The 21,933-nt window shown below is 44.3% G+C and overlaps 1 protein-coding gene across 1 annotated transcript; it reads right to left on the minus strand.

The window, feature by feature from the left end:
* Positions 1-5,234: 5,234 nt before the first annotated feature.
* Positions 5,235-8,420, minus strand: LOC118830044 (homeobox protein MSX-3-like). Its single transcript, XM_036736912.1, has 2 exons — positions 7,982-8,420; positions 5,235-6,493 (listed from the first exon to the last, which is right to left on the minus strand). The coding sequence occupies exons 1-2, from the start codon at positions 8,418-8,420 to the stop codon at positions 6,072-6,074; spliced, it is 861 nt and encodes a 286-aa protein (XP_036592807.1). The 3' UTR covers positions 5,235-6,071.
* Positions 8,421-21,933: the final 13,513 nt, after the last annotated feature.

Genomic DNA, 21,933 nt, shown 5'->3' on the forward strand with positions numbered 1-21,933 from the left:
GATGAGTGGTAGAGGAAATACTGGAAAAAAAGAAATGAGCGATGCAAGAAAATTATGAAAAGAGAATTACCAATTTAGTAAAAAGAGGTACAAAAGCTCACTAAAGAAAATAATTCCTTAAAAATTAAAATTGGTCAGCTGGAAACTAATGGCTTCGTGAGACATCAAGAAATAATAAAACAAAGTCAAAAGAATGAAAAAATAGGAGAAAATGTGAAATATCTCAGTGGGAAAACAACTGACTTAGAAAATAGATCAAGATATAATTCCCCCACCCCACCCTGCTTAATAGTATTTTATTTTTTCCAATTACATGTAAAAATTTCAACATTCACTTTTATAAGATTTTGAGTTTCAATTTTTTTCTCCCTCCCTCCCTTTATCCCTCCCCAAGATGGCAAGCAATCTGATGTAGGCTATACATGTACAATTATATTAAACATTTCCACATCAGTCATGTTATGTTATGAAAAAAGAATCAGAACAAAATGAAATGGAAAGATTGAGAAATAATTTAAGAATTATTGGACAACCTGAAAACCATGATAAAAAATAGCCTAGACACATTTCAAGAAATTATAAGGAAAAACTGCCCCAATATCTTAGATCCAGAGGGTAAAATAGAAATTAAAAAAAATCCACCGATGACCTCCTGAGAGAGATCTCAAAATGAAAACTCCCAGGAATATTCTAGCCAAATTCCCGAGTTCCCAAGTCAAGGAGAAAATATTGCAAGCAGCCAGAAAGAAATAATTCAAATGTAATGGCGGCACAGTCAGGATCACATGAAATTTAGCATTTTCCATGTTAAAGGAGCGGAGGACTTGGAATATGATATTCTGGAAAGCAAAGAAGCTAGGATTACAATAAAAAAAAAACTTACTCAGCAAAACTGAGTATAGTCCTTCAAGAGAAAAAAATGGATATTTAATGAAATAGAAGACTTTCAAGCATTCCTGATAGAAAGACTAGAGCAGAATAAAAAATTCGACATTCAAACATGAGACTAAAGAGAAGCACAAAAAAGATAAACAGGAAAGAACAATCATAAGAGACTCAATAAACTATTTATATTCCTATGTGGAAAATGACTAACTTTATCATTATTAAAGCAATTAGAAGGAATCTACATAGACAGAGGGCATAAGTATGAATCATTTCTTTTGGGATGATCTCAAAAAAAGGAAAGGAAAAGAAATAAAAAATGAAAGGTTGAGAAAGAGGGATGCACTGGGAAAAGGGGGGGAGGAAGAGGTAGAATAGAGAATTTTCTCACATAAAACAGGTTGTGCAAGGTACGCACTTTTATAGTGGAGGGGGAAATGGGGTGGTGGCGGCAGGCAATCCTTAAACTTCACTCTCATCAAAATTAATTCAAAGAGGGATGAATATATATATATACACATACATGTATGTACACATATGTATATGTGTGCATATATGTATATGCATACACATCTATACATACATACATATATGTATGTGTATATACACACACTCAAATGAGTATAGAAATCTATCTTTACCAAATAAGGAAATAAGAGGGGAAGGGGATAAAAGATATGGGAGGATGATAAAAGGGAGGGAGTATTCAGACTTTTGAGGATGGACAGGAGAGAGAGCGAGAGCGAGAGCGAGAGCGAGAGTGAGAGAGAGAGAGAGAGAGAGAGAGAGAGAGAGAGAGAGAGAGAAGGATAAACAGAAGAAAATAGATTAGAAAGAAATACACAGTTAGCAGTCATTAACTGTGAATATATATGAATGTGATGAGCTTGCCCATAAAACTAAAGCAAATAGCAGAATGGATTAGAACCCAGAATCTAATGGTATTTTGTTTATAAGAGACACACTTGAAACAGAAAAACACACACAGAGTTAAAATAAAGGGCTGGAGCAGAATCTATTATGCTTCAGCTTAGGTAAAAAAGGCAAGGATAGCAATCATGATTTCAGACAAAGCAAAAGCAAAAATAGACCTAATTAAAAGAGATAATCAGGAAAACTTTATTTTGCTAAAAGATAACTTAGACAATGGAGTAATAGAAATTTTTTGTACCACAAATTTCTCTGATAAAGATGTCATTTCTCAATTACATAGGGAACTGAGTCAAATTTATAAGAATAAGAACAATTTCCCAGTTGATAAATGTTCGAAGGATATAGACAAATTTCAGAAAAGGAAAACAAAGCTATGTGTAGTCATATGAAAAGATTCTCTAAATCACTATTGATTAGAGAAATTCAAATTAAAACAACTCTGAGGTACCATCTCACTCCTATCAGAAATGACAAATGCTGGAGGGGGTGAGGAAAAATAGGTATACTAATAAATTGTTAGTGAAGTTGTGAACTGGTCCAAACATTCTGGAGAACCATTCTGAACTATGTACAAAGGTCTATGTGCATAGCCTTTGACCCAGCAATACCACTATTAAGTCTGTAACCCAAAGAGATCAAAGAAAAATGGAAAGGATCTATATGTACAAAGATACTCAACAGTAGTTCTTTTTGTACTGACAAAGAATTGGAAATTGAAGGGATACTTATCAGTTGGGGAATGGCTTAACAAGTTGTGGCATGTGATTGTGATGAAGTACAATTGTGCTATAAGAAATGATGAGGGGGATGGTTTTAGAAAAAATATGGCAAGACCTACATGAATTGATGCAAAGTGAAGTGATAAGAACCTGGAGATCCTTGTGCACAGTAACAGCAATGTTGTAATGATGATCAACTGTGAAAGACTTGACTACTCTGATTAATACAATGACCCATGACAATTGCAAATAACTTACCATAAAAAATGTTATCTACCTCCAAGAGTGAACTGATGAACTCTGAGTGCAAATTGAAGTATAATTTTCTTGTTTTATTTTTTTGCAATATGCCTAATACGGAAATATTTTGCATGATTTCACACGTATAATTAATTGGTATCATTCTGGTTGCCTTCACAGTGGGTGAAGGAGGGGTGGAAGGAGGGAGAGAGAGAATTTGGAACTCAAAATTTAAAGAGAAAAGAATGTGAAAAATAATGAAGTAAAAAATTAAAAAAAAACTTAAAGAAGAGAGAAGCCAAGGAGTGGAGGTGAGGAGGGAGAGGGGGAAGAGGGAGAGAATTCCAGGTATGAAGGACAACCAGTGAAAATGCATAGAATTCGACTGTCTTGTTTGAATAACAGTGATAGATAGTAGTTTATGTGGAGGCTAGAAGGAGTAAGATATAAGAAGACTGGAAAGGGAGAAGAGGACCACATTATGAAAGGCTTTAAAATGCTAAACAAGATTTTATATATTTGATCCTGGTAGTAATAGGAAGCTATTGAAGTTTATTGAGTAGAGGGTAGGTGTATGTGATATGGTCAGACCTGCACTTTAGGAAAATCACTTTGACAGTTGAGAGAAAAATGAATTGGAATGGGGAGATACTTGAGGCAAGTAGACCAACTAGCAGGCTATTGCATTTGTGAAGGTCTGAGGTGATGGGGGCTTGTAGAACGTCTGGTTAGAGATGTCCAAAAGCTTATGCAAAAGGAGTTCAGGAAACATTGTGCTAAGTACTGGAGATGAAGAATAAAAAGGTTCTTGTCTAATCTGCAATTTTTTTGGTACCATACATGTGATTTCCTTGGAATAGGAAACTCCAAATGAGAAAACTGCCTCTACCAATGCATGTGGGCACCCATCTTGCAATATATGGTCTTAGACGGTTTCTCAGGCCACGTAGAGATTAGGTGAGCTGTCCTGAGTTACATAGTATGTTTCAGACATAGAGCTTGAACCCAGCTTCTTACCGATTCTGAGCCCAGCTCTCTATCAACTACACTTCACTGCTTCCCAGGTATTTTGAAATTATTAAATAAAAATGATTTGGAGTAAACTAGAGCAGGGGTGGGGAACCTGCGACCTGGAGGCCACCTGTGGCCCTCTCAGTTGTCAAGTGAGGCCCTTTGACTGAATCCAAACTTAGGCTGCTGAGTTTGGATTCAGTCGAAAGGCCTCACTTGAGGACCTAAAGGCCCACGGGTGACCTCGAGGCCACAGGTTCCCCACCCCTACAGAGTGACTGAAAAAGAGGAAAAGTAGACATCTACTTTACTAAGATGTCTATAGGCCAGTTTCCTTTTCCTTCCCCCCAGCGTTTTTCAATGTAGAGTACATAACTGCAGACATTACCTGAGTGTTCCAGGTGACGCTGGGGAACCTTAGCTGAGATATTTCCTTCTCGTGGTACCCAGGACCAGAGGATAAGCATTGCAGCATCACTTTTTTTACGCCCCAGCGCCAGCCAAACGCATTCGGTCCGGTAGATGGCGTAGTTTGCTAAGAGAGGTCCCGGTGGCGTGGAGCTGCAGCCACAAACCGCGGCTCAGGTCTGTGTGTAGGCTGGGAGCTCACCTGGTTGAGATTCGGGGCTCACAGTAAACCCCATCCAAGCCCTTCAGCCCTAGCCCTGCCCTCAGGTGAGCTGCCCTTTGGCATCCCGTCGGGCAGAGGTCCTCAGGACCTGCACGCAGCCCCGATTCCTCAGGAGAGAGCTGCAGCTGCGGGCACCGCCTCTGAAGCGCCAGGATGGCTCCAGGGCAACCGATAAAGCACAGCAAAGGATTGGGGGGTGGGAAAAGGATGGGGGTGGGTGGAGGCAGAGGTCGGCACAAAAGCGTCGGCCGACTGAGCTCGGCACCTGCGCTCTGCTCTGTCTCCTTCCATGGAATCGGGAGCCTCACATGGTGCCCAATGGCATCGAAATTCCACAGCGGAGCATCTCAAAATAGAACTGGATTCAACTCCGGAATGGCACCGGGACTCAGCCCCTCTGCCCACGTTTGCTGCGCTTAGATGTCTTGATGGGAGGCCTCTTGGCTCCCCAAACCCCTCCTGTTGTTTAGCGAATTTCATTTTTTGAAGGAACGAAGTGGAGGAAAGAGGACCTAAAGATGGAGTTGGGCTTAGCGAACCTCTCACTTAACCCTGCTTTAAGAAACCTTGAAAATTAACACTAAGGAGTTAATACCTTTTACAAAACCCTCTAGGAAAAAAATTCTCCACTACACAAGGTACAAAAACTTTCCTTTTAACTATTATTAATTTTTTTAAAGGAACTTAGGTATTTGTCCTGCTGCACAAATCAACGATAGAAGAAATTCCTTCCTTGAGACTCTCCGGATCAGAGGGAAATTCTGCAGGAATGAGGCACAAGCAATCAATGGATGAAACTTAGAATATTTTATTGACTGCTCTGTACAAAATAGGAAATTTTATTCCAGTCCATCCAGGCCACTGTACAAAAACTATGTACATTGTCTTTCCGTAAACAGTTTCCTTAATTCTGATATGCACACGATTTTTAAAAATACATCTTTTAAATATCTGTAAGAGGCACTGCCAAGCAGATTTCTGACCTCAAATGCAACTCATATTAATCAAATAAGAAAAGGAAAATCGAAAGGCTTGATAGTTACAAAAGCCTGCTGCTCTGGGCATTGCGCTGTGGAGATGGGCAGAAATCTGGATTTACAATCCTAAGATGTGTTACTTTCACAGATTTTCATGGAGGAGCAAACCTATGATGATTTCCATAGGCTGCTGCCAGGGGCCTGCCTTCCCTTATATTTATCAGGAAGAGGCCTTTAACTGTCTGATTTTGACTGTGTTCACTCCAGATAACTAACCAACTTGTACCTTGGTTCTATTTTTAGATTGCTTCAGAAGCTGGGGTAAAAAAAAAATCCGAGGACATCTCCATAAACTCTTCTTCTGGGAACCTAGAATCTTGGATTTAGAGCTTCCCCCTCACCCCTTCCCCCACTCTCTGGAGAAAATGCCACAAATACCCAGATAGGACTCTATTCAGTAGACTGATACCAGCCATGGTTTCGATCTCAAGCAATTCATACACAGAACTTTTACCCACTACGGGGTTATTTCTCTCAGTCACAGATCAAGAAACACAGATCAAGCCCACTCTAGCCCCTTCCGGGGCATCCAGATTTCAGGTTTAGGCCCAAGGCTTGTCTGAAGGACTCCAGGCTGGCCGAGTCTTTGGGGTTACATAAGCAGACTAGTGCCCCCTAGGACAGATAGTACATGCCGTAGGTGACTGGGGTTGTAAAAAGCCCCGGCACGGGCTGCAGGGTGCCCCGGGGAAAGGTGCTTGAGGCCCCATATAGAGTAGGTGAACCCTGTAGGTGAGCTCCCAATGGGAAAGGCAGGGCAAAAGAAGGCAAAAGAGGCTTGGCCGCTAGCTTCAGTTTCTCTAACTCGGCTTCCTGCAGTCTCTTGGCTTTCGCCCTTCGATTCTGAAACCAAATCTTGACCTGTGTCTCGGTGAGGCTCAGAGAGCTGGAGAACTCTGCTCGTTCCGCGATGGACAAGTACTGTTTCTGCCGGAATTTCCGTTCTAAGGCCAGCAGCTGTGCCGTGGTAAAGGGTGTCCGAGGCTTTCGATTGTTCTTGTGTTTTCGGAGGGTGCACGGTGGGGGACTGGGGGGCCCTGTGAGAGAGAGATAAACACAAAGAAGCTACTTGGAGTCCAATGACTGAGGCTTCAGGCCATGCAGATTCTGGGTGACCGTGGTTCAACTGACAATTTTGTCCTTAAGTTTCACTGTTATGACTAACTTAGCTGTACCTGTCGCTGGAAGAGTTGGTTGGGGTGTGACATAATTAGGGGGAAAAACTGATGTGGGGTAACCTAGCTGGCAAGAGGAAGGAGAGAGAGAGGAGAGTAGAAGAGAGGAGAGGAGGGCGGGGGAGAGACAGAGACAGAGAGACTTTAGTTGGGGTGCAAGAAATCACAAATGCAAAGAATCCCAATTCTCTTGCTCGGCCTGGCTGTATAAGCATCACTCTCTGTCTTCATGGAAAATGGGGTTCCTCTAAATAAGTCCGCATCTCTAGAGGAGTGTCCTAGGTTATTAGGGAACATGTTCCTTCAAGATCTCAGTAACAAGTTAAAATAATTTCTCCTGCTCTGCAGACCCACCATATCCGTCTCTTAAGGTGAAAAACTAGGGCTCAGTACACCAACGACCCACCCATTTTTTCCCTCTCCCTTCCCTCACCCTCTCTGCAAATATTCCCAGCAAATGCAAGATGGTGAGTGTAGGGGTGAGCAACTTCTGAAAGTCAAAATATTCACATCAAATAGGCTTGTTAGGGGGTTGGTGTTTATAGAATAACAGATAATGGGAGTGGGAGGGAACCAGTTTGGATTGTTGGGTTTCTAGATCCTAAAGCCTGAGCCCATACTGATAAACCTGGTAGATGACATAAATAGTTATAAGTATCACTTCAAGCCCTACTCCTTTCGGGGGAGGAGTTGTTTTTCTCCGAAAAGGGTATTATTTAGGTGCACCATGTAGAAAACAATTTTCAACAGAAGGGACTCATTACTCTCAGCCTGATTCCCCATTTTAAAGGCTAAGGATTTTTTTTTTTTGCAGGGTAGTTGCCCCACACAGCCAAACCTCTAGCCTCCCCACCTCTTCAAAATGAATGGACATTGGCGAGTAGGCTTTTCTCCTGGGGAAACATTCGGGGAAGGCCAGTAGTGGAAAAGTCCTTCGGTAGAGGGACTTACAGAATGGCAGAACTGGAAGGACTTTTAGGGACCACTGGCCCAACCTCTTCATGTTACAAATGAGAAAACTGAGGTCCAGGAGGGGAAATGTCGGGGACCGAGGTACTTTGACTCTCAGTTTCCACTTGGCCTTTTTGGGACCCTCAGTTGGGTGACCCAGGATGTGTACGTAAGAGCGGTCAAAACAAGGAACTATGGGCTTTTCGGCCTCCCCACCTGCCCTCCTTGGAGCTGGGGTCGGTCTGGGGGACGCGGGGACCAAGGCCACTCCCCCGAGCCAAGCGGAGCTCAGCCTGCCTGCCCCGCTGCCCTCCTGCCCTGCAGGCCTAGAGCGAGGTCTGGAGGAGAAGCTGAGACCCAGAGGCTGTGGCCGAGGTCTGGATGTCGCAGCGGACTTACGAGGAGGAGACGAGTAGGTGGCTGAGGGGAACCAGGCTCCGGGCTCCGCGTCCCCCCGGGGGCTCTCCCCAGCAGCTGCAGCCGCCGCCTCCACGCGGGGCTCCGCAGCAGCCCCAGCTGCCGCCGCCTCCTGTCCGGTGTCGGGCGCGTAGCGGCCGCCCCTGGTCTGGCCCGGGCTGTGGCTGTGGCTGTGGCCGTGGCCGGGGCCAGCGCGCACCTCGGGGGCCCGGGTCACCCGGGCGGGTCTGCGCTCCAGCACCAGCAGTGACTCCACGCTGAAGGGCAGCGGGCCGGGGCCTGGACGCTGCCCAGCGCCCCGCGGTGACGGCGAGAGCGAAAGCGAGGACTCGGCCCCAGGGCCCGCTTCCTCCGTCCCGGGGCCGCCGCTTCGGCTGCTTTCGGCCGCCGGGCCGGGTCCCCTCTGGCCACCAGGATTCATGGTCAGGGACGAGGGGGCCATACACCCCGCAGCCAGGGCCGGGGCCCGGGGAAGGGGCGCTGCCTCAGCCCGCGCGCATGGGGCTCCTGTCACGCTCCGGGCTCCAGAGGGCTCACGGAGGGGTGGGTCTGGGGCGGGGGCGGGGGCAGGGGGGGAGGGGAGAAGGGGGAGGGGAGAGAAGGGCTCCCTCGGTAGTGGGCTCGCGGGGCTCCGGCGGCTGCGGGCGGCCCCCCGCCCTCGAGCCTCTTATAAAAAGGCGGCGTGAGCCCTTTCATGCCACCGCCCACCAATCGGGGCACCCCCTGCAGCCAGTGACGCGAGGGACGCAATTGCCATTGGCTGCGGCCGCCGCTCCTGGGCTGGAGGAGTTTCGGGCCGGGTGGAAGCGGACAGTAGGGAGGGGGCGGGGGCATGGGTGGGGGCTTGGGATCCTTCGGGGAGCGTCGAGCGGCGGAGCAAACCCTACGCAATTAAGCAGTAGGATCGCCGCCGCCGCGGATGCTCCCCCGGTCCTGGGACCCTTATTAAAACCATACGGGGGAGGGGCGGGTTTTGGGCTCAGGGGCTGGGGCCCCTACACTCTAGAATATTAAGCTTGCAGTATTCAAACAAATTAGCGGCCTTTGGGGCTTTGATCTTCCCTAGCTCTCACTTTTGTTTCTCCCAATAGGAGCCAAGAAGGCTAAGGGATACTTGGTCTGAGCTGAGAGAACCCGAGCTTTGGTCCCCACTGATTGCACCCGGGACTTTTACTTTATTTTAATTCATTACTAACCATCACGCATCTTAAGGCTGAGGGCGATTTTTCGTCTTCGGGTTTTTTTTTTTTTCCTTGAACCTTTGCCGCGCCTCGAAGTCTCCTATTTTCCTTATCAAAAGTAATTGCTAATTTATTACCACGGGCCCCAGTCTCTCCGCTGCGGAGCTCGTCTCGGTCCTTTCAGGTTGCTGCGGCCCCAATTGAAAAGCACCAGGCAATCCTTCACCATAAGTCAAAGCATTTAATAAGGCAGACAAGTTATGTTTTGGAAGGCGCCAGCCTCGGCAGGATCAAAAAGGAAGCTACCTCGGGGAGAATAGGCAACAGTTAACTCTGCTTAATTGTCCTCCCAAAGTTTAATGTCTAGTGCAAGCTGAAAGGAGTACGATTCTCACAGCCTGCTTTCTTTTATTGGCACTTAACTATGTACACGCCGGAATCTTTGAAAGCAGTTGCTTAGCACTGCTGAGATCAGGGAAGCGTTCGCCAAGGGACAGCGTTAAATCGCCCTCAACGAAGTCTTGGGTTGCAAGAATTCCTCCTTTTCCTTTAACGCGATTTTATTTTCTTTCGCACTTAAAAGGTTTTATTTTTAGTTGCTTTCTTCGCTTCGATTTTATTTTCATCTTTTCTCTTTGAACCTTCCTTTTCTGAAATCGTTCTGTTTCTCTTTTTCGCTAGTTCTCTCTCTTTCTGAGGCCAAATCTTCCCTTCTTTTTAAAACTACCTCTATGGTCTGTGGTGCTGTACTTTCAAAACGTGTCTCCCCAATGGTGCCAACAGTTTCCAAAGACCTGACCGTAAACTTGTCCACCGGCTTGGACAAGCACCAGGCCTCCCCCTTCCCAGCTTTTGCCTTTTAAAAAATAGGTTGGCTTTTCCCTAAGGAAAATAAATGTTGGGCATTCGCATCAGCGTCACTTCACCCAGCACCTAACTTTCAGTAACTAGTCCTAGGATGGTGATGATGAACTAGACCCGATTACGGAATACAGTAATGAGGAATTCCACCAAAGTCACACTCGAAATTCAGTCACCCCTCATATTGGCCCGGCAGAGCCAAGGGTGACTAAAAAGGCAAATCCCTCTATAGGTTCTGAGTTCTAACCACTCTATGTGATTTGTTGGAAATCAGTTTCAACTTTAGGGAGACTGCCGCCTAAACCAGACTCTCTGTAAACTTCAGGAAGCTGGGAGAAAACCCTGTCTTCTCTCAAGGGATTAACATCTTTTCAGACCAGAGAGGGAAACTTCAAAGTCCTTGGCTGGGAACGTTTAAGGGCCATCACCCTCAAAAGTTCAGTTGTCCTTGGACTGGGCTGAGTCAGAGAACTCGTTTTCGGTATTTTTCAGCGACAGTCGGAATATCCAGGGAAGCCATAAAAATCCTTGTATGCTTGCCCTTCCAGGCCCCTTTTTGCTGATGCCCCACTGCATCTGACCGATGGGGTCCCAGAACCGCACTAGATCGTGAGCTTAGGCCAGAACGGGGCCTGCCTCGGCCGAGTTCTGGACAGAAGTCTCGCTAGATCTGACGGCTCCCGGGCCTCATTCTTATGCTTGCAATTCCTGTCCACTCTTTTCAGGGAGATTCCCCCCACCTCCCACCCCCGTCCTCTCCACAAGGAAATCTCCAGTACCGTCAGGAAACTAAAAGTCGGGTCACGGTACTTTTCTCAAAGGTTGACTTTAAAAACTAAGTTGGGAATGAATGCAATTTCCCAGAGAAGTGGAAAAATCAGTTGCCCGAACAGCGAATGATAGAAACAGACGCTGTTCGGAAAAACTGTGGACAGATCGGGCACTACCTAAGGGCATCCGGCTTCCCTTTCCCTTAGTCGTGAATTTGACAATCCCAGTAATCTCTCCTCCAGATGTTTCAGCGCCTCTCAGAAAGTATTACAAACCTTTCCTCCCTCAATTCCCGTAGAACTAAAAATCAGAAAGGACGATCTCGTTTTATTATCTGTTTATTAGGAATCATCAAATTAGTCGCATATTCTGAAATAGGTTCCCACCCAACAGAACCCTTACTTTCCCTCCTCCCCCCATTAATACCAAGCAGAAGGTAGAAGGATATTTCCACGTTAGAATAAATGCTGAAACGCCTACAGACTTGGGATAGTTAGGATAAGGGGCGTCATCGGTGTCGTCGGGAGACCTAGAAGAAACCCAATTCAGGTTAAATGAGATACAGGTACACACACACACACACACACATACATATATACACACATACATATATATGTATATGTGTGTATATGTATATATATACACACATATATGTATATATATGTATATATATATATATATATATATATATATATATATATCTGTATATCTGTGTGCTTGGGAGTCTAAAGTATGCTACCAAGTTTTCCTCAGTGGAAGCCCCGGTTCTGAACAACAAATGAAGCCAGGAAGGTTAGGGACTTGGGGTCTTGAGAAGCTTGAATTCGAAGGACACAAATCTGTTGAAAAAAAAAAAAAAAGCTCGAGACGATCTTGTTAATATTCAAAAAAAAAATCTTGCCGAGTTTTTAAGAGCGAGACAATTGTGAGCCATAGGAAGAGACGAAGAGAGAAGTATATAGAAAGCCCTCCATTCTGTTGCTCCCGCCCTGAACGCTCCTTTCCCCACAGCCAAACGATTACAGTTGATTTCGCTAATAAAAGTAAGGTAGTCCTATGGGTAACGGCTTTATTTATTTTTGTTAATATTCCAGAACTCAGAAACAATGGTAAAAATATATGTATATGTCCATTTTTATTTTGGGTTAAATAAGTCTTCTTAATGCAATCCAGATTTCGGGTGCCGTTTGAATGCCCGGCTAAACCAAGGAAATTCAATTAAAATATTTTTTTCTTGATGCAAATTTAGAAGTCTCGCTGGAAAAATGTCCGCAGACCAGTCGCCTGGGCCCAGTTGTAGTATCTGAGGGGCACAGATCAGCCCTTTCTCCACTTTTAGACAGATTCCCTTTCTCTAATGTAATAAAGCTGTTCTAAGTCGATTGATGATAACTATGTCCTTCAGACATTTCCTTTGAAGTTAAGGGATCCTGGGATCCCGTAGTTTATCTCTTCAGTGCTAATCTTGAGAGTGTCCAGGAAAGGAAAGAATTATAATAAGAATGACAGGGCCGGACAAGTTGGTGAGTTTCGGGGTGACTTTCAGGCAGGAAGGAATTCTCGAATTGGGGAACGCTGGATGCGTGTGCCCAACCCGAGAGTCTGGCCGGGGGACATTTCCCCCGAGGCGTCACTTTTCGTTAGCTCTATCCTGTAGCCCAGGGACTGACTGGTTTCCCGAGCACACTCCCTGAGTATGAGTGTGAGGATTAGGGGAACCGGGGAGATTTCCTTCCTTGCCAAAAGTTGTTGGGGAAAGGGCCGAGGTATCGCGTTCCGTGCTCCTTTGCCAGTCACCGAACGCCAGCTAGCCTTCGGTGGGGACTGCCGCCCTCCGCGCTTCTGAAGAACGCCCAGGCAGGAGACGTGAAAAATCCTCCCCACACCGAGGGTCCCAGACCATTCCTGGTTTCTGCGGGCGCTGAGGTTCCTATTGCCTGCGGGTCGGTAAAATGAACTTTCGAAAGGCGGTTACCCGGTGTCTGGTGCCTTTACCCGGTTCCCGGTTAAAGCCCCACGCCCTTTGGGTTTCACATCTCAGAGAGCTTTTCAGTCCCTCCGTCCTTCCTCCCCCTCACCGAACCCCGAGTTTTGTCCGCTGGTCATTCCTGGCTTCCTAGATTTGGGTGGATCCCTGGGATACTTGGGGATCTCCCTGTGGCCTTGACCCCAGGGGCCTTGAGGCCCCTGGCTCCGGACGTGACTCTTCGATGCTTTTTCGAATGTTTTCCTCTTTAGGTTTCGGCAACAAATGTGTCACCCAAACTAGTTAACACGCTCGAGAGACATCTCTTAAAAACTATTTTGAGGCGAAGACGCACTTACAGCGAGCTTTCCAGCGAGACCACCCGGTCCCTTCCCAGATCCCTGGAAGTGTAATTGACACGAACTGCCAGAGCAGGACCCGCTCCCGGGGATAGCGCCTAGGGCTTGTGGGGGCTCCACATGGGGTCCCCCGCCGGCTCTGTTGCGCTCTCTCTTCTCTCCAAAGGCGACTGAAGACTCTATGATTTCTTTTTAAAAAGACCCCAGGGACCACGGGCAAGTTGAATCGCGCAACAAGTGTTCGAGGTTGTCTTTTTGTTATTGTTTGTTTTGTTTTGGATGAGTTGCAAAGTTACTAATTGGCCTTGAAGAGACAAAAGGAATCCGAAATCGAACATCTCTAGCAACAAGGGCGCGGAAAGGACAGGAGATTGGCATGGTGGGGTCAAAGAGCAGGCCCTAACCGAGAAGGGAGCGCAGTGGGCCCTCAGCCCCTTAGAGCAGGGTGAAAGAGAAAAGGTAGGGATGGAGTGAGGTTCAGAGGAAAACAGCGCACCGACGGACTGTCAGGCCGGCCCAGGTGAACCTAAACTAGGACAGACGCCGAGCCAGTGTTACAGCCTGAGGCAGAGGCAGTCAGCGAAAGGAAGGGGAAGAGGCAGGAGAAAAGAAAGAAAAAGAAAAGGAGAGACAGAGGACAAACAGGTTGGGGTAAAAAGAGAGAAACAGGGGCTGGTTTGAGAGAGAAGGTTAAGAGTCACTGGCAGGAGAGAGATTGGAGGGGAATTGTGAAGGGGAGGAAGAAGAGACAAGGGGTGGGAGAAGAAGAGGTAAGAAGGGGAAGGAAGAAAGAAGACTGAAGGAGAAGGGAAAGGCCAGAGAGATATTGGGGGTGGGGGTGAGGGGGGGAAATAAAAATCAGGGCAGAGACAAGGCAAAATAGCTCATCCAAAGAAAGAGTTAAGAAGTCAGTTATATAAAGGAGGGGAAATTGGGTGAAGATGACTAGATAAAGAGCTTAAGAGAAACAGATGAGGTGTCATGATAATATTACTATCTAGCTTCTTTGGGAAGATACTGTAACCTTTGGGGTCCTTTTTCTCCTTCCTCTTTTGAGGCTGTATTTACTGCTTTAGAAGCAACTAGCTTTTCTTTCCACTGAAGAGAAAATTGAAATTATTTCAAGGTAAATACTTAAAATCTGATAATTTCTTACTATCCCGGGCCAAGGTAACTACATTCCCAGTACTCTCCTAGCTACTTATCCCAAGCCTTTGACTCAATCTCTCTCAATATATGTGCGGACAAGATGTTGAGATGCTGCCTTAAGTGTATTAAACCCTGGAGAGAAAGGAATCAATTACACAGAAGATAGCATTCTTCTGGAAGATGGGTTTGTTGAAAAAGTTGAATTTCTGGCCTGTAGGAAGAAAGCTTTTGTTGTAAACTGAATGATTTCTCATCCTCCATTCTTTTGCCTAGCTCTCTTCCATGTCTGTGGGGTGTTGGCTCATCTGTCCACCATGACTGAAATGGATCTCTGGGGAAAGCCTTTTCTTTAAGGCCAGCTCAGGTACCATGTCCTTCATGACAGCACCCTGGTCAGAAAGTGGTCTTTCCCTGCTCAAATTTCTCACAGTTTTTGTCTGCTTCTCTCCTTAGCATTTTTGTTACTCCTACTTGCATGACACGTATCGATGGGCACTTTTTTTGATGAATTCATAGGTTATGTCCAGAATTCTCAGCAAGAAAATCCCCACCACTGTGCTGTAGTTTATAGACTCAGAGCAGTTTACAGATGTAGGGGCACTGAAAGCTTCAGTTAATTATTTGGGGTCTGTATATACCCTGTAGGTGTCAGAGACTGTACTTAAACCCACATCTTCTTGATGCTAAGGGCAACTCTGTCCACCACACCACACACACCACACCACTCCCAATTCTATCCTATGTATCTTATCTCCCTTATTATACTTAAAACTCCTTGAGATCAGAGGCTGTCTTATTTACTTTTTCCTTTCTTACTTTCCTTTATTCTCAATATCAAGCTCACTGATTTGAAGAAGTAGGTGATTACAATCCTTTGAATTGAATTGGATTGAAAACCCTTTCCTATTTCATCTATTCATATTCCTTCTACTTCTCCTTCTTTCTGTTGTCTCTTCATCTTTTACTCCTTCATAGCCATATATGCTCCATTTTACCTTTGGTTAATAAAAATCTTAAATGGTTTGGTGTATGGCTGAAGCCAGTGAATACTATATTCTCTGAAGAGTTAACAATGAGCATAGTATTTGGCATATAGTAGGCACTTAATAGATGTTTATTGACTGACTGCCTGAGTATTACTCAGAGGGCCAAGTGAGGCTTGGGCTGGGACCTATTGTTGCCCAATAAGTGAGAACCAGAGTGATTTGGATTTAAGGCATGGTCCTTAAAAAGGAAATCTAGCCAGTAAACCCCAAGATATCTTGTGAGGTTTCAGCAATCAAAATTTATATTCCTTCGAACAGAGCACCTGCAGGTAAGGTATGATTCCCTATGTAGACAGAGGGAGAAGAGGGAGAAGAGGGAGAGAAGGAAGGAAGGAACAATGGAAGGAGAGAAGGAAGAAAGGAAGGAAGGAAGGAAAGAGCATTGCCCAAGTGGAACGGGCCAGCTGAGTCCCCAGTAAGGCAGCTACTACAACATACAGATTGTTGTTTGTCCTTCATTCTCAAAAAGGACCAATGACATCACAAAGGTGATGTCATGACTTGCAAGTGAATTGGATTTAGGTGAGGCAGGGTTGTGCAAATGCTGTCTTCTCTGGAGCCATCTGGATCCACTGGCAAGATATACAGGTCAGGATAACTGGAGATTGTCACTGGACTCAGATGGTTCCAGAGGAGAGAGTGAGGCTGGAATGAAGGACAAACAACAACTCAGAGGGCAACGGGGAGGTGCATGGTGAGTGTGAGGAGGCTTCAAAACATAAGGAGCAAGAAACAGAGACAGAGTAAAGGATGAAATTTTTGAAAAAGTATGATAAACCAAAGAAGAAGTTATGTGGTGAGACTGAGGGTGAACTATTGGATGTCTCATATCCCCCTGTGAAAGGAAAAGAAGGTGAACAAAACATGTTGGTGAACTAGTGGGAGGGCATGTACAAGAGTCATGTAGGAAGGGTAGGTCTGTCTGGATGGGCGGTGAGCTACATCAAGGAGGAAAGAGTTACATGGATGAGACCACAGATCTACTTGATCATGATGGCAGCTAATGATATGGTGGAGAGATTGCTGGCCCTGGAGTCTAGAAGACTTGAGTTCAAATCCATCCTTAGATACTCACTATTCATGTGATCTTGGGCAAGTCATTTAACCTGGCTTGCCTCAGTTTCCTCAGCTATAAAGTGGGGATAATAATAGCACCTATCTCCCAGAGCTGTTGTGCAGATTAAATGAAATAATCTTTGTAGAGTTGTCAGAACAGTGTAGGAGGGAGACAGTTAGGTGGTGAAGTGAGTAGAGCACTATCCCTGTAGTCAGGAGGACCTGAGTTCAAAACTGACCTCAGACACTTGACACACTTACTAGCTGTGTGACCTTAGGCAAGTCACTTAACCCTAATTGCCCTGCCCTCTCCCCTCAAAAAAAGAGAACAGTGTAGGAGATATATGTTAGCTATTATTATTATTTAATCAAATTGGGAATGTGTATTGATGATGCCAAACTCCCAAATCCTAACTCCCCATTTCTTCACTATAAACATTTAGATGGGAAAGGGGGTAAAGTAGAGGACACATGATTCCTGAATGGTCTCCAGTATGTTCTGTTAATTATACGGGGAAGCAGTGGCCTAGGGACAAAATTTCTTGGCCAGATTATTGCAAGTTATTTAGAATCCAGTTTCTGATTCACCAAGTCACATACAATCAACTTAAGGCCAAAAGGGACCTTAGCCATCATCAAATTGCATATTCATTTAAACTGGACAAATATTTGTTAAGTACCTACTAGTTGCAAAGCACTGGATATGCAAAGAGCTAAATGGCAAACAGCCCTCATCCTCAGGCAGCTTATGGTCTATGAGAGGATCCCACATGTAAGCGGATGATTTTAGAAGAGGGAGAACATTAATGACTAAGGGGATCATGAAAAGTTTCCTGTGGGAAGTAGCACCTGAACTGAGATTTGAAGGAGGCCGAAAGGAGAAGGAGAAGATACTTCACACTCACCATTTGCCTTCCCATTGACCTCTGAGTGAGTGACTTAGCAATGGAGTGCAGTCCAGGCATGGGACACAGACAAGGCAGAAGATGAAATGCTGAGTTTGAGGACCAATAAATAAGCAGGTTTGTCTGGATGTGGGTGCTAGGGACTTAGTATAGATTTTTATATTGGGGAGGAATGGAAAATAAGTCTGGAAAGGGAGGCTGGAGCCAGATAGTAAAGGCTAAGCTGATCTATTTGTGTTTTATTCTAGAGGCAATGTTGTTGCTGTTGTTTAGTTGTGTCTGACTCTTCATGACCCCATTTGGGGTTTTCTTGGCAGAAATGCTGAACTAGTTTACCATTTCCTTCTCCAGCTTATTTTACAGATGAGGAAACTGAGGCAAACAAGGTTAGTGACTTGTCCGGGGTCACACTGTTAGTAAGTAGCTAAGACTGGATTTGAACTCAAGTCTTCCTGACTCAGGTCTGGTGCTCTGTCCACTTTACCACCTAAAGATTATGGAGAAGGTGAGTGATAACTCATACCCGTGAAAACCAGTTTGACTTGTCCAGACTCAACTTCTCAGAATACATATATGCAAAGGTTAATAAACCCAGAGGCTGAACATCACTCTTCCTCCTCAGCCTCTTGCTGGATTGGTTATGCCCCTGCCCTGTATTCCTCATTGATTATTTGTCAATTAGAAAATATCCTCATTTTCCTGGTCCTTTAGATAGCAAGGAAATCTCTCATTGTCATACTGTCTCTATCAAAAACTATGTAAGTCTGAACCTCAAAGGGCTCTGGGCCTTCAGCCCTTGTACAGTTCTGTATCCAGAAGCCCCCTCACTGGTGTGCTTCCCTCAGCTGGGGCCAGGGGAATGGAGGCCTGAACATGAAGATTGTTCCATTTGGGCATCTGTTGTCCTTCCTGTGTGATTAGTGATAAAGTTCTGTTAACTGCTATTTCCATGTGTCCCTGCTGCTCTTGGTAACATTAGTTTGGCAAATTAATTAACATTAATTTGAGGAGGATGGAGTAGAGGGAAGAGGGTGTTAAAGGAAGCAGACCACATGTATTTATTTCAGTAGTCCAGGTGAAAGGTGATCAAGGTTTGAACTAGAGTGGGAGATTTGAATGGAGTAAGGGGTGGGGGTGGATATTATGGAAGAAGAATGCAAAACATAGAAACTAATTTGACATGGGAAATGAAAGAGAACAAAGAATGGAAAGTGATACTAAAGTTGCAAACCTGGGCCCCAAGGGGTAATGTCAATTGGCCAGTCACATACTCAGTCAGTGACAGAGCCAGAACTAAAATTCAGTCTTCCTGGTTTTCAGTCCAATGCTTTTTGCCATTATACCAATGTCTCCCAGCATTGGAGGCTGGAGAATTATTGCCAAATATCCAGGAAATGATGGCCTCTAAGATCCTTTCTAATTGTATAATCCAATGAATCCACAAATAAACATTCCTTAAATCCTAGGTCTGCCTCTTAACTACCTACCTGTGTGACCTTGGTTGGGCCTCAATTTCCTCATCTATAAAGTAATACAGTTGGATTAGCTGATCTCTGAGGGTCTCTTCCAGTTCAAAATGTATAATTAATGTTTTAAACTTGAGCTATGACTGGAGGATGGTTAGTATATAGGAAAAGGATGTTTTAGGGGACAAAGCTTTGCTCTATCTGGTGTAGGTACACCACCCTACTTACTGAAGGTTTTCTTGTTGAGTTGTTTCAGTCATGTCTGACTCTTCATGACCCCATTTGGGGTTTTCTTGGCAAAGATACTGGAGGGATTTGCCATTTCCTTCTCCAGCTCATTTTACAGATGAGGAAACTGAGGGAAATAGGGTTATGTGACTTTCCCAGGGTATCTGAGACCAGAGTTGAATTCAGGTCCTCCTGACTCCAAGGTCAGAATTGAAGAGTCTATCCACTGGCTACTTGAGAAGAATGATGATGATGGTGCCTAGTTTCTCTTTGGACCAGAAGGGATTTGTAGCCTCCTTTGTTCATGTATTCTGAAAGGTTAAACATGGTTGGGCTAATTCTGCCACCCATCTTGCTCATACAGCTCCAAGCAAAGTGGCAAATGCAGTCAAACAAACTTTTCTTTGGTCTCCATGATGCCAAACAGGTTGCTTGATCAATGTTTTCATGAAATTAATTGGTTGGTTGTTTGAAAAGACCAAATCAACCATTTGCTTTGGCCACAGTTTGTGGGTCTGGCAGTTGACTTGGATTGTTGGTTTCCTGTGGGTCCCATGAGGGCCTATGTAGAGAAATGGAGGCTTTGAAAAGATGGTGCATACTTTCCAGTAGAGTTAGCAAGCATGTCTTCAGAGTTGGGACAGAGGGAAAGGGTCAAGTTTTTGCAAGGGCCCAGTTATTTTTTCCTTCTATGTTTCAATGGTTCCCTTTGGCGCTGATTTTATAGCATATGAAATAAACCTTTAGAGTTCAGAACTGAATGGAGATTAGAGACATTTGGGGATTAGAGACCCTGGTTATGGGACTTGTTCACTGGAGTTTAATAAGGGGCTTTTTGGGGATGGATTTTGTTTTGTAGGATTTATAGAGCCAAGTTTGGAATTTAACAGGATTAAAAAAGAAACTTTCCCCCCTCTCTCTTAAAATGCAGGCTGAGCACAGTGTTTGATGCACTGTAATTGAGGTCAAGTTAAATAAAAACATATAAGGGGGAAATTAGAACCAGACGGCACCGCTTGATTGACAGGTGATGTCATATTACTGAGAGAAAGAGACATGTCCCCATTTGGACATTAATGCTTGTGGCTAGTCATTTATAGAAAAATTTCTATGCAAACCGTTACAGTTATCTAATAGCCCACTGGAGCTGGCAAATCCATTCATGCTGCTCCTTTGTGTCTTTTTCGCAATTTGGAAGTTATCATTTTGATCTCATGATAGCAGCTGACTCCTATGCTCTGGTTATGAGGGCTAGTAAACATACTTCAGTGCTTCTTCCAGAGTCTTTAATTTCCAGACAGTTTTATCTCCAAAGGGAAAAAAAACATATTGAAAAGCATTGATTTTATTCTAGGTCCTTTTATTTAACACAGTTACTGGCAAGATCTCCAAACAATCCATCTATTCATTTAGAAAGGTCAAGATTATTTTATTTTCCAATGACATTTCTGTTGGGAGATTTTGATTTTCCCTTCTACTTGGTGAGAACACATGGGAATTGCTAGGAGGACAGAATGGCATTTCAGCTGGTCACTCTGGTTGAAGGCAGAGCTAACTTGGAGAGAATATCCCAAGAAAAACAGGTGTGAGAAAGGGACTGTGAGGTCCAACTTAGCTAAGAAAGTCCATGTCTGGCTTTTTTTTAAACCTTCTTTAAGTCTAATCCTTATTAGTGTGAGGAACATTCAGTGTGGAAACTCCTTTCATGGAGCAGATCAGCAATTCATCCATAAATTATAGTCTCAAGAGAGTTATTTGGGCCACAGAGTGGCCATCGAGAGATTGATTGTCTTGTCCATGGTCACACAGCTAGTACGTATCAAAGACAGAACTTAAACCCCAGTCTGCTTAATTTCAAGGCTTGTGTTCTATCCATTTGGCCATGTTGTCTCACTTGTCTCACTGTTTTCATAATTATAGATAGGAATATTTTAGAGTCTATCTTCAAAAAACCAAAGGGTGAAAACTTCTTTGAAGAACAGGAAGTATTTAATGAGATGAGGCACATGAATAAAGGAATTGTTTAAGAATGAAATTCTAGTCACTGAATTTGGAATCTTCTGTTTTGGTGTCAATGGTACTTGTGTGTTGCATTGCATTTTATTAACTAAAAATGACTAAATATCTGTAAGAAGTATAGCCCTTTAGCCCTTGTGCTAATCTCCACCAAATCATGGAATATCAGCAGGATGGGACCTTGGGACACTCCTATTTTAAGCCATACTCGAGCAGGATTCTTTCTACAATACTGACAAGTCATCATCCAGACTCATTCTGAAGACCTCCAGTGATGAGAAAATTGCTACCTTATGAGGCAACCCATTCCATAAAAAAAGAGATAGCCCCTTGTTGTTAGTGAGTTTTTCCTAATAGCAAGTTTCAAGTTGCCTCTCTGCAATTTCTACTCATAGTTCCCATTTTTGTCTTCAGGAACCAAGCAGAACACACCTATCCATCCATCTTCTGCAAGACTACCCTTCAAATACTTTAAGCCATCTATCATGATCTCCTTAAAGTAAGACAAACTGTAAACCTTCTCTTACCAAGGCTAAACATTCTGCTTACTCCAGTGAATCTTCATATAGCATAGTTTCTAGTTCCCTCACCATTCTGGACGCACTTTTCTGGATACCCTGCCATTCGTCTACGTCCTTTCTAAAATGTGCTGCTGAGAACTGAATATGATATTGTGGATGTGGTGAGATCAAGACAGAATACAGGGACACTCTTGCCTCCCTCTTTCTGAATAATTTGCTTCTATCTATGCTATGGTCTCATTACCTTTTTTATTGGATCACACTGTTGCCTCATATGGAATTTTCAGTCCACTAAAACTCTCTAGGCATTTTCTAGACTTGCCTCCTTCATTCTGTATATCTAAAGCTGATTTTCTCACCTCCAATACAGGACTTTACATGTAAAAATATTAAATGTCACCACCTTTTA

This window comes from Trichosurus vulpecula, chromosome 8, assembly GCF_011100635.1.
Source record: "Trichosurus vulpecula isolate mTriVul1 chromosome 8, mTriVul1.pri, whole genome shotgun sequence".
NCBI lineage: Eukaryota > Metazoa > Chordata > Mammalia > Diprotodontia > Phalangeridae > Trichosurus > Trichosurus vulpecula.